This window comes from Miniopterus schreibersii (genome assembly GCF_964146895.1).
Source record: "Miniopterus schreibersii genome assembly, chromosome: 2".
Taxonomy (NCBI): Eukaryota; Metazoa; Chordata; class Mammalia; order Chiroptera; family Miniopteridae; genus Miniopterus; species Miniopterus schreibersii.
This window is the reverse complement of record NC_138102.1, coordinates 185,290,551-185,303,086: the sequence shown is the minus strand read 5'-3', so window position 1 is coordinate 185,303,086 and position 12,536 is coordinate 185,290,551. Positions and strand designations below refer to the sequence as shown.

The following is a 12,536-nucleotide window of genomic DNA, read 5'->3' as shown; positions in this document are numbered from 1 at the left end:
TCTGGACATGGGGAGCCGTCCCCCTTCCCGCAACCTCCAGAGCAGGCACATGGTGGGGCCCGGGGGACATCACAAAGCCAGGGGGCATCTCTTAAGAGGGGCCGAATGTCCGACCTTGGTGGCAAAAATATGCCTCCTAATCTCAAAGGCCTCGGCTCAGGAATGTGTTTTTGCAGCGTCTGGCAGGACCCTGGGGCTGCGGTGAGGGAGCCTGGCCAGGAGAAGGGAAGTTATTTGCTCCCTCAGAAATGTGAAAACAGAGCGTCTCTGGGTCTCCCACCCAGAGCTCGGGGCCAGCTGAGCAGGGCCCTCCCAGGAAACGCCAGGCTGCTGCCTGGGGTCAAAGTCACCTTCTTCTGCAGGACCAGAAACGAATCTGCAGAACCTGGGGCCCCAGAGCCTCTGGGTCACCAGCCCCATGTGGGGGCTCATGAGGAAGGGGCTGGACAGATCCAGCCTCTATGACTCAGCTCCTGGGGCTGTTCCCAGAGGTGAGGCAATGTTTCCATTCCCGGCTATTCATTCACAAATATCCACTCAGCACCCCTCTCAGTTACCAAAAGGATGGTCACAGCACGCAGGGTGACCCCTGGAGCGTGCCGGAGCTGACCCCTAGCCCCAGTGGGACCCTCCCAGCCCAAGAGACCCTGGAGTTGTCACACATCCAGACCACACCCCCCCCTTGCCAGGGATCAGCACCTTGGCCTCCACCACCTGCTCACTGTTTGCCCTGGCGAGGTCTGGCCCATTTGTCGAATGACTGAATGAAAACTGGGCAAACAGCACTGTGCTCTGGAATAGGGTCCTCGGGCACAGACGTCCCATCTCCTCCCCAGTGGGCATCTTCCCAAAGGCTGTCAGCCCCTGTTCCGGCCCCCTCAGGGCTGCCGAGGGCAAGGCAGGCGGGCTCAGAACCCTGAGGACAGGTGTGCTGGGGGCAGGGGCAGGTGGGGGAGACCAGGGCACCCATGGACCCCAGGATACACTTTGGATGACGAGGCCTCCCTTCCCCTTCCCAAATGCACCCGCCTGAGGTGTGGGCCCCGGGTCGGGGCCTCAGCCCCAATACCGCAGAGCCCCCCACGCCGCCCAGCACGCTCACCTTGGCAGTTGCGTCCGTTGGGGGCCAGCCTGTATCCGGACGAGGGACAGCTGCACTGGAAGCTTCCAAGGAAGTTGATGCAGCGGTAAGAGCAGATGTGGCCCCCGGTGGGCAAGGCACACTCGTCGATGTCTGTAACAGCAAGGGCCCCCCTCAGCGTCCTGTGTGGCCCTGGGCTGGGGCCTGGGACACAGGGCCAGCTGGACACAGGAGCTCCCAAAATGCCAGGGCTGGGGCCGTACCAGAGGTCATCACATCAGAAGGGGAGAAGGGCCCGGCCAGTATGGCTCAGTGGTTGAGCTCCAACCCATGAACCAAGAGGTCCCTGGATCTATTTCCCGTCAGGGCACGTGCCCGGGTTGCGGGCTCCGTCCACAGTAGGGGGCCTGCAGGAGGCAGCTGATCAATGACTCTCTCATCGATGTTTCTATCTCTCTACCCTTCTCCCTTCCTCTCTCTCAAAAATCAGTTTTTTTAAAAAAGAAAGGGAAATGGGCCAGAGAGGGAAAGGAGCTAGCCTGGGGCCACACAGCAAGTTCATGGTGCAGAGTGTGCATGTGAGAAGGAGGCAGATGGGGAGCTGGGCAGAGGGACCGGGCAGAGGGCTTCAGAATGACACCAGGACAGGTGCCCTGCAGGCTGCCAGTGCATCCTGGTGCTAATTATTATAACCGTGCTAACAAAAACCCCCCTCCCACGGAAATGGCAATAATCCTGATGGTTGATTTAAGCACCTTGCCGTGCCAGGCGCTGTACTTCTCTGGGTTTCATTCCCCGACTACCCAGAGAGTCCGGGGTGAACCCACCATGGTGCAGAGGAGGAGGGCCCAGGCCGGTGAGGGGCTTTCAAAAGTCAGGGATGTGGGTGGCCCTGAGCCCCCTCCTCGCCCCTGGGTGACACACCGCCGCCAAGTCCTGCGGGGGTTCCGCACACACGGCGATCACCATCGTTAGGCTTTTATTAAAGAAAACGGTGCCCGGCGGCTCTGCTCCCTCCCAACCCTCACTCGAGGTGGGTGAGGGCACCCGGGTAAATCTCCCTTAGGGGGAGAAACCAACCGCCCGCCGGCCTGAAGGGGCAGGCGCCCTCACCTTCGCAGGTGACCCCGTCCACGTCGCTGAGCTGGTAGCCGCGGCGGCAATAGCACTGGTAGGAGCCGTAGACGTTGGCGCACTCCTGGCTGCAGGGGCTGCTGCTGCATTCGTTCACGTCTGCAAGACAGGGTCCCGGTCAGGGCTCTGAGCCACGTCCCACGTCCCTGGGGGGCCGTGGACACAGGCGGGGAGGTGGAAGGTCCTGGAGCGCGGGGCTGGGGGCCCACCTGGGGTCACCAGAAGAAAAGAGGCACCTCTTCTGGCCCCCCCACCGCCGATGGACCTGGATTCCCCACCCCGGCCACTGCCCGCTGCGAGATGCCGCGTCTCCCGTCCGGATGACATGACAGCCTGGCTGTGCGACAGGTCCTCACCTGCTGCATCCTGACCCCTCCCAGGTGACATCCCCATTGTACAGATGAGAACACAGAGGCCTAGAAACACCGAGTTACTTCTTCCAGGCCATGGCAGAGCTGGGATTTAAACCCAGGCCCGGAGGACCCCCAGGTGGGAACCTGGCTCCTTGTCAATATGCAGGAGTTGGGTCTAATTCCTGCGGGACAAGTCCCAGGATCTCGGGGGAAGCCAGGCCCCAGGAGCACATTACACAGTCTGCCCTCCAGTCTGAGCTACGTGCAGTGAGGGCAGCCTGGCAGACGGGACCTCCGTGATGTCTCCTCCCTGAGTTCTAAGACCTGCCGTGTCTGGGTCCGGCTCCACCACGGCCCCCGGCACCGCACTGCACAGAACAGGGCCTGACAGGTAACGTGGGGATCGCCGGGGGCTGTCAATGGTCTCGATTTCTGCTGACCTCAGGCCTGATCCCCACGGGAGACGTGGCATCTGCTGAGCACCCAGAGGTGCCCAACCCCACGTTGCACACCCTGGTCACCCCATCCCGTCCGTCCCATCAGAGGAGGTCGCTGTTACCTGAGAACCCAAGACCCTGGGCACCAAGGAGTCTGTCCAAGCCCCACCCCGCACACTCAGGGACCCGAGCAGTCAGCATGGCATCTACTGGCCCAAGACGGTGTCCGAGGGCGAGACCTAAGCCTCCTTATAAGCCCCGCCTGGGAGGCCTCGATGACTCCAAGAGAATTCACTGTGCATTCCCACCAACGCCTGCCTACAGGCCCCTTTTCCTTAGAAGCACTTCCTTTAGGGAACTTGCAAATGTGAGTCCTTTCTCTGTCCCTCTGAGACGCACCGTCTACCACCCGGGAGTGTCTTTCTCACGGACGGGAGCCGCGTGTTTGAAATGTGCCCATCCCGTCTCTGCAGCAGGACAGGAGGCTGGGAGCAGACACGGCCGGCCTAGTGGCTGATCACATGGACCACCCCTTAACACCCTCAGGGCGCTCCCTGAGCACGCCCCAGCATTTAAAAAGCTGCCCCCAGGCCGGCCGGTGTGGCTCAGTGGGTTAGAGCATCGTCCTGTGCACTGGAAGGTCTCGGGTTCGATTCCCAGTCAGGGCACGTACCTGGGTTATAGGTTCTATCCCTGGCCCCCGTCTCCCACACAACCAACCGATGTTTCTCTCTCCCATTGATGTGTGTCTCTCCCTCCTTCCCTCCAACCCTCCCTCTGTTCCTTCCACTCTCTCTGAAATCAATGGGATAAAATATCCTCGGGTGAGCATTAAAAAAAAAAGTCCCCCTGGACCTTTTGTTTTGGTGGCATTGAGACCAACGTACGTGAGGTCTCCCCCCTACTGCAGTGGTCTACATAAAACCTGCCCAGCTTCTGTTTCTCCTTGACATTTAACCCCATTTTCCCGTGAGGCCACCAAGGCAGGTGAGGTCAGCCACTCCCCAAGGTCACGTGGACAAGCAGTGGCTCTGAGGCCTCCAGACCCCCACCCCCGGCTGGGTCTCAGCCAGCCTGTTCACCCCACTCTGGCAGTCAGGTGTGACCAGCCCCTCCGGGACGCAGGGGAACTCAGGCGGGCGTCACCTCTGACAAGCAACCTTTTAACAGGCATTCCCCCGCTAGCGTGTCGTTCACCACGTGCTTGGGAAACGAGCGTGGGCCAGTCCCCCGCGGGCTGCCCCGGCCCTAGGCCCCTCACCTTCGCAGGAGCGGCCATCGGCCGCGAGCCGGAAGCCCACGGAGCAGCTGCAGTGGTAGGAGCCCAGCGTGTTCTCGCACTTGTGGCCACACAGGCGCCCGGGGTAGCGGCGGCACTCGTTGATGTCTGGAAGGGAGCAGGCAGGCGGCTTAGGGGCCACGGTCTCCCCCCTTAGCCATGCCTTTCAGCCTCATTTGTCAGAGGAGAGAGGCAATGCGGCTTGTCCCCAAAACAGGGCAAGTCAGCAGCAAGCCAGGGCCCACTGGGCCGCCCCTGCCCCTCACAGGACAACACTTCTGGGCGTGTGCCCACCCAGGGTCCAGGGGCTCTGAGCAAGGGCCCCTGGAGTGGGCGGGGCAGGTGCCAGCCTGGCCTGAGCACCCTGGTGAGGGGATGGCAGGCCCGGGCAGCAGGGTCTGTCCCCTCCCCTGGTGGCCTGGCTGCCATGCTGTCTTTGGTTCTCACTACTCCGGGCTATATGCACAGCTCGGGGCCCTGCGGCCCTGCAGGTCAGCCGTGACTCTCTGGGAAATCACGAATCGTTTGGGCATTTGTAGGGTGGCTGGAGCCTCATGAGCACTCGAGGTCTGAGGTGATGTGGGGCACCTGCTGTACAGGCGGGAGACAGGCTCAGGCCCGGGGGGGCAGCCGCGGAGCTAGAGCCGGGACGCGCCTCCCGACTTGGGGTCCTGCTCTGAGGAACAGGCCATGGTCACTCGGGGAGACAACAGGCTGGTTCAATTTAGTGCCACCTGGCCGGGAACCCCCCAAAGCCTATGGGGACACCACGTACCCACACATGTCCTGCTGATGCCGTCAAAATAGAACCCAGCCTTGCACTCGCAGCGGAAACTTCCTGGGGAGTTCAGGCAGAGGTGCCCTGGCCCGCAGGGCTCAGCAGGGGGCGCACACTCATCCACATCTGGCAAAAGAGAAGACACATTGGAACACCTCCAGAGTGCGTGTGTGTGTGTGTGTCCCCAGGATGGTCAGAAAGGAAGGATAAGCTGAAATGGACATGACAAAGCAGCATCGCTTGTGCTTCAACACGACTTCACGGAGCACCTACTGCGTGTGGGGCCCGTGCCGGGGGGGACAGCTGGTCCCTATCCTCGGGAGACTCCTGCCCTGGCCAGTCACAATGACCTTAGTTAAGCAGTAAGTGCCCAGTGACCGGGGGAGACGCCGAGGAAGTGCTCTGGGAGTGACAGGGAAGCAGACGCTGTCGGCTGGCAGGGATCTGCGCCCTGGATTCACGGGCACGTAGGAGCAGGTGGGCAAAGGGACCAGTGCAAGAGGAAAGGTAGGCTTGTCTGGGGAGCAGCCAGACTTATTCCATCTGGATGATACGGTTTGTGAGGCTGGGGCAGCTCAGGATGACTGAATTATAAGCAGGGGCACCTGTGGTCTGTCTGTGGGCTGTGGGCATGGAGGGGCAAGAGAGCTTTCCACTCGGGATGACTGGACAGAGTGAGAGGGACAAGCCGGAGGCGGTGGGTGGGCTGGCATTCTACTGCAATGGTCCAAGCAGCAGACAATCAAGGCCCGGGCTTGGAGATCAGCAAGGGGACGGATGGACAGGTAGCAATGGCTTCTCTTTGGGGATCTACTCTCCCCTTCCAGAGAAGGGAGGGTTGTGCTGGGAGCGGAGATAAAAGCCCATTTCAGGTTGGTGGTTTTTTTTAATACTAACCCACACAGCGGGTTCCCTCCTCGTTGAGGTGGTAGCCACGGCCACAGTTGGGCACGTTCTTCTGGCACGTATAGGAACCCTCCGTGTTAATGCACGTGTGCCCCACAGGGCACGAGGGGCTGACACTCAAACACTCATTGATATCTAGGGCGGGAAAGACAGAGACACCAGGTTAGACACAGACCGCTCCCAGAAACCCTACAACTCGATTGCCAAGCAAACCCCATCCCTCCCCTTTGCAAAATCACAAACAGAGGTACCACGACGCCCTCGTCCCAGACCACGCAGCGGCCTCCGCTGGCCCCAGACTTCGCCAACACACACCCCCTTAAACACCGCCTCCAGGTCCACCTTCCTGCCCCTAAACCTTCAATACCTCCATCGTCTGTGGCAGTGAGTCTGCAGCCGCCCACCTGGCTCCCAGCCCTTCCACAGTCAAGTCCCCTCTGAGTCCCACGTGATCCGGGTGCCGTCCCATATTCATACACTCCACCCGGTGTACGGAGCACCCTCCCTGAGCGGGGGGGAGGCTGAGGGAGACAGGGGGCCGGCCCCTCAGTGCCAGCACCCTTGCCCCGGTGAGGCTCCGGGCTCCTCCGTGACTGGCCTGGCCCTGCCGCCTCCCAGCCTCACTGGCCAGTCTCTCCTGCAGCCCAGGCTCCAGTCCTAACAACACACCTACAGCCCTGGGACAGGCCACTCGGGTCCCACCTCTGAGCCTTGACTCGCACGGTCCCTGCCTAGGAAGCTGCCTGCCTCCTCTGTCCAGCTTGGTGCCACCTTCTCGGAGACACCACCTGCCCGCCCCCGCCCCCGCCTGGGCCCCTCCGGGCCTGCGCTGACTCGGGTCCGGCAGGAAGGGGTCTCCCTCCCTGACTAAACAAACACACCTCTGGCACAGGGACCGTGAGGCGGTCACCTGTGATGAACCCACACCCGGCAAGGATGGGCCAGTAAGCACACAAGGAGCACTGGTGACACATCTGTCCACTCTCAGACTCCAGTCAGTGCCAGGCCCCACAGCCTGGACTTCCGATCGGGGCGACTTCTCAAAGGACCTAAGGTTCTTTTTATCTTGTTAATCTTCACCCAGAGATGTTTTTTCCATTGATTTTCAGAGAGTGGAAGGGAGAGGGGGAGAGAGAGAGAGAGACAAAGAGAAAGACAGAGACAGAGACAGAGAAGCATCGATGTGAGAGAGACGCCTTGACGGGTTGCCTCCCGCAAGCACCCCGACTGGGGCTGGGAATGGAACCGGCAACCCAGGTACGTGCCCTGGACGGGGGATCGAACCCGAGACCCTTCGGCGCGGGCTGATGCCCTAACCACGGAGCCACAGCAGCCAGGGCAGGGCTTAGGTTTTAACAATCACCTGTTCACACAGACGCAAGGCACCTACGGGCGCAAAGAGAAGGGTGATGGTGGGGTACCCAGCTGAAGGCAAAAAGGGGGATCAGCTGGATCCCCGCAGCCAAGTGCACGTCCTCCCGCCCTGGAGCCGACCTGGCGCAGCCCCTCGCTGCCCGGCTGACCCCCCCGCCCGCCACCGCCCGGCGCAGTGGGCCGCGAGCAGGGGGGCCGCTCAGCATCTGCGCCTCGTAAACAGGAAGCTCCGGCTCAAGGCCGTCAGGGCCCCCGCGTCTGCAGCAGGGTCCCCCCCCCGTTTTTGTAAGTCTCGTTTACTGGAGCACAGCCCGTCCTTGCATGTATCGCGTAAGGCGCCTTCCAGAGCCACGCAGACACCCTGTGGCCGCGGCTGACACCGACTATCTAGCGCCTCACGGGGAAAGCTGCGGGCCTCCGCCTGGTGTCAGGGACAAATGCGGGGTTAGCAACGGCATCGCTCCCTCCCCTCTCAGCCTTGTGCTCTCCAGCAAGATCTATGGTTCCCAAACCCTGTGCCATGGGACACAGGTGCCCCTAGAGGCCTCGTGTGCTCCAGAGACGGGGGTCCCTCAGCCTGTGGGCTCTCTGGCAGGAGGGCCAGGCGGTCAGTGAGTGAGCGAGACAATGAACGCACGGTCGGGACAGTGAACAAACAGAACAAGTGAAGAGAAAAGGTCTGAGTCTGGGAACTCGTCCAATCTCTCCCCTTCGGGGGCTCACATAGGAGCCCAGAATCCCAGCTCTAAGGGCCCGTTCACTCCACTTAACCCAATGACCACGGAGCCCTTTCCTGCCCCCGGGATCCGTGACCGTCCCGAGACCCGCATGGATCAGCGCGTGGGAAGCCTGCCCTGGCCCGTTCCCTTGTCCTCACTAAGCAGAAAGAAAGCCGGTGAGGGTGTGGAGGGGACTGGAAGATAAAGGAAACCGACACAGATGTGAGTCTCAAGGCCCTCGAGACCAAGCCTCAAGGTCATTTTATAATAGAGAAGGGGACCTGTGCCCACTGCCCTGGCCCCGCCCTTTGCACTGGCCCCAAGGGCGAAGCTCTGCAGCTACAGGGCTGCGGGCTGTGGCTGGAGGGGCACCCGATGGGCTCCTGGGGCCCCAGGGACGCTTTCAGGAGCTCCAGAAAGATGCATTCTGGCCACACCTGAGGTCAAAGCTTCCCACCACTGATCATGCTGAACTGGGGGAGTGAGCGTGCCGTCGGGGGAGGCGTGCAAGCAGAAGGCGCAGGCTCCCGCAGAGGAAGGGAGCTGCCCTCTCCTGAGACTATCCTGAAACATTCTCTCCTGCTACACTGTGTCCTTGCAAAGGATTACTTTGGATGATCCAGTCATTTTTTAAAAGATGACATAAAGGTACCGACATAAAATGACGCCCCAATACATCGTTAAGTGTGGGGGGGGCAGAAGCAAGTGGCAGAACAGCTTGGCCCATCTTCATAAAAACAAAAAGTCTCGAGGAAGCGGGAGCCCAGAGAGCGAGCACACAGGTACCACCGAGCAGGAGGTGTCCTGCCTGCACTTGGGTCTTGTTTGCTTTTTGGTAAAAACGTATATAACTTTTGAAATAAAAACAATAATTTTAAAAAGAATCCTAAACTTGGTGGCAGGGGTCATGCGCCCAGGAAAAGGGGGCCGCCCCTGGGCTGAGATGCTGCTGCCCCCGAGGGCCGACGTTTGGCTTCGCAGAATAACCAGTACTGGTGGCTGGCCCTCGGCCCCCGTCCTGGGCCCTGGGCCCTGGGCCTCTGCGAGGCTTTGCCCCACTCGCCGGGGCTCTCCCCCCTCTAGGGGAGGACGCAGAGGGGACTGTCCCTTCCCACTGCGCTTGTGCTGCACCCCACAGAGGGGAAAGCAGGGCTGAGTTGAGACTTGAAAATCTCCTGCTTTGGGGAAACCGCGGTGGTTCTGCTGTGAGTCAGGGTTTCCATCCCCAGCAGAGGCCCGCCTCCCCAGGAGCCCCCCGCAAGCACGGGGCAAGTCTGGGCAGGCGCCTCCTCCCCGCTGGCCCTGGGAGAGCAGGAGCCTCCTGCTCGCAGCTGGGCTGGCTCGGGGCCAACAGCAGAGCTCTGGGGCCCCCTCGGCTCAGACGCCTCCCCCAGGGCATGAAAGGGGAGCTTTAGGAACGAAGACTGGGGTTGGGTTCAGGTGAGGCCCCTGTCCTAAGGGGTCGCTGCTCTACGTGCCTTTAAATATCCTGGGGTGGTTCGTAAAAGGTTTTCCGTGCAAACTACCATTTCCAATCGAAGGTCAACACAGATTTATCTGAGAGAGGGTGAGATGGATTTAAGACGGGACTCGTGGTCCCTTGCTCAGGGGTGATGGGGCAGCCCCGGGGGGGTGGGGGTGACTAGTGGTGGCCGCAGCTCAGATCAGGAGGGAAGTCCTTCTGATCTCAAAGGCAGGACGCAGAAGCTTCCTTGGAGCAGAGGGCAAGGGCAGGCCAGCCGATCTGGACTCAAATGCCAACAGTGACCGAGCCGGGCGGTTACCCCGGGCGACTGCAGGAGGAAGGGCAGTGGCCTCCCGTGTCCGGAGCAGGTAACCCTCCAGCTGCTCCTGGCCCCTCGCTCCACCCCGGGCGGCTTCTCCAGCCCAGTCAGTCCCACCCGCTCCCATGTGCAGGAAGCCCATGTGGGACCCTCTTTCATTTCCACTGGCCTTCCTCTGATAGCAACACAGTTTTTTTTCTATTGTGGTGAAATACAGGTAACAAAATTTACCGTTTCGACCATTTTAAAGTATATGGATGAGTGGCATTAAGTACATTACTGTTCTGCAAGCGTCCCCACTATCCATCCACAGTTCCATTTTCCCAGCTGAAGCTCTGCCCTTGGACACTAACTCCCCACCCCACCGACCCCTGCTGAACACCCTTCTCGTCTGTGTCTGTGAATTTGACTACCAATACAGATTATTTTGTTGTTGTTAATCCTTACCTGAGGATATTCTTCCCCATTGATTTTTACAGAGATTGGAAAGGAGGGAGAGACAGAGAGAGACATCGATGTGAGAAAGACACATCCATTGGTTGCCTCCTGCATGCGCCCTGACCAGGGCTGGGGACGGAACCTGCAGCTCAGGTACGTGCCCTTGACTGGGAATCGAACCCGTGACCGTTTGGTGAGCAGGCCGATGCTCTGACCACTGAGTCATGCTCGCCGGGGCCAGGTTATTTTTTTAAAACACTTTCTTAACAGACCAGACACTTCCTGTCACCTTGCTGAAGCCTTGCCCCAAGCCCACAAGCCAGGTATTATGGTTATTATATCATTTTCTCGAGAAGGAAATCGAGATTCAGAGGGAGGACGTAAACTCCCTTAGGTCACCTAGTTCAAAACCAGGTGTCTGACTCCACAACACAAGTTCTTTGGTCTACACCAAGGGCTGCTAAATTAAAATATAGCCCTGGGGCCAAACCCAGCCTGCCGATGGATTTTCTGTAAAGGAAGTTTTATTGGGACACAGGAGTGCCCATTTGTGGACATATATGTGGCCGCTTTCCAGCTGCAACCGTGGCCCACGCTGCCTAACACATCTGCGACTCGGCCCTTCACAGAAAAAGCCGGCCGACCTCCGCTCCATCCGCTACGAGGCCCCGCGTTCTAGAGGGGCCCGCGGCTGGTGGCTCGCCCCGCCCGGTGGACCCCGGAGCCTGGCGGCAGTCTTACCAATACAGTTGCCTAGAGCATCTTGTATAAAGCCGCTCTTGCACTGTAGCTTGGGTCTGCAGCGGAAGGATCCCAGAGTATTCTGACAGATAAAATCGGGGAGGCAGTTATGAATACCACTCTGACACTCGTCAATATCTGGTACATCATAAAAAAAGGAAATGGTTAGCAAGAGTCCTGCCAGAAGCATCTTACAACACTTTAAAATCACAAGCAAGTTTTATGTCTTAAATGCTCATCACTCAGACTATAACCCAAAACATGTCAACGGGGAGGTCACGTATTAAAAAGGGCCTGCGTTGGCCAAGCGGTGCTCGCATCGCTAAATCTTAAAAATCCTGACTTTTCTCCCGAGGCCCAGATGAGACAAACTTTCTGCTCTATAATAAATAACCCAGGCATTCTCCTGGCTACATGGCAGTTGTTTTATTTTCATTTCAGTCTGCCCGCATGTTTTGTTTAGATCATGAAGCAATGATCTTGGTGGCAATAAACACTGTCTCCATAAACTCTTTCATTCTGGAGTTGTCACAATGTTACAAACGTGAACTGAACAATGGTGATCCTCATGATCTGAGTGTTGGCTGCCCTTCCCTTGAAGTTCACGGCTGTCAAACGTTCAGAAGTGTATACTCAAAGTTGGCCAAGGCCCTGGGTTCTCAGGCTCCAAACCACCCAGCGCGCCTGCAGGGGCGGGGCGGGCCGAGCGCGTCCGAAGCCCTCGGCCGTCAGGAGGGTGGGCCCCGCTGCTCGGCCACCCTCATCACGCAGCCGAGGTTTTCACACAGGCGGTTTGTCGTCTGAAGGGCTGGAAACCCTCAGCGCAAAACTATGTTCTAACAGATCCTCATCAAAGCCTTATCTGCCAAATAACATCTATGGCTTGGCGGGGAAAGGCCTGTGGCCAGAAAGGCCGTGTTTTTAAGCCGTTGCAAGGGCGCTTTGAACTTCAAGGAAGCCTAGAATCAGACGCAAGGCAGCTGGTGTGCAAAATACATAGACGTTGTAACAAGCACGTGTGAGCACCTGAAATTCACCCCTGGTCTGTTTTCTAAATGATCCTGCTCGGAGCCACTGCAGAAACCCACCCTCGGCCCTGTCATTAACTCAGCGTTCAGGTCAAGAAGGTAAACCCACGGGTGCACAGCACCCTAGAGCCCAGACCCCGGGAGCCCAAGGCCACCCTCGCACCACATGTCGACCCCCGGGGAGGTGAGGATTTTCGACGTGGGCCATGCTGTACCTTTGCAGTCATTGTTGTCTGTGAGCTCATAGCCAGTCCCGCAGCTGCTGTCTCTCTGGCAGCGGAAAGAGCCCACGGTATTGATGCAGGACTCTCCGAGCCGGCAATTGTGGATGCCAGTGATGCATTCATTGACATCTAGGACAGACGGAGCGACGCAGGAGTCACCGACAGGAACGGCGCTTTATCAGAAGGAATGCACCGGAAGGCAGAGCGAATCGGGTGCCCCCTCCCATCCAGTCCCCACGCACTGCGTATCAGGCTGTGCA

The 12,536-nt window shown here is 59.2% G+C and overlaps 1 protein-coding gene across 4 annotated transcripts in view; it reads right to left on the bottom strand.

Annotated features, from left to right (window-relative positions):
- Window positions 1-12,536, bottom strand: part of FBLN1 (fibulin 1) — a 67,521-nt gene that overhangs the window by 33,848 nt on the left and 21,137 nt on the right. For 2 of the 4 annotated variants that reach the window (XM_081130066.1, XM_081130067.1), the window contains exons 7-13: window positions 12,268-12,405; window positions 11,025-11,162; window positions 5,960-6,103; window positions 5,060-5,188; window positions 4,267-4,392; window positions 2,195-2,314; window positions 1,103-1,234 (exon numbers count right to left, since the gene is read on the bottom strand). In XM_081130066.1, coding sequence (XP_080986192.1) covers window positions 1,103-1,234; window positions 2,195-2,314; window positions 4,267-4,392; window positions 5,060-5,188; window positions 5,960-6,103; window positions 11,025-11,162; window positions 12,268-12,405 — 927 coding nt within the window. The remainder of the gene's footprint in view (window positions 1-1,102; window positions 1,235-2,194; window positions 2,315-4,266; window positions 4,393-5,059; window positions 5,189-5,959; window positions 6,104-11,024; window positions 11,163-12,267; window positions 12,406-12,536) is intronic. The other 2 variants (XM_081130068.1, XM_081130069.1) reach the window with 1 other exon arrangement.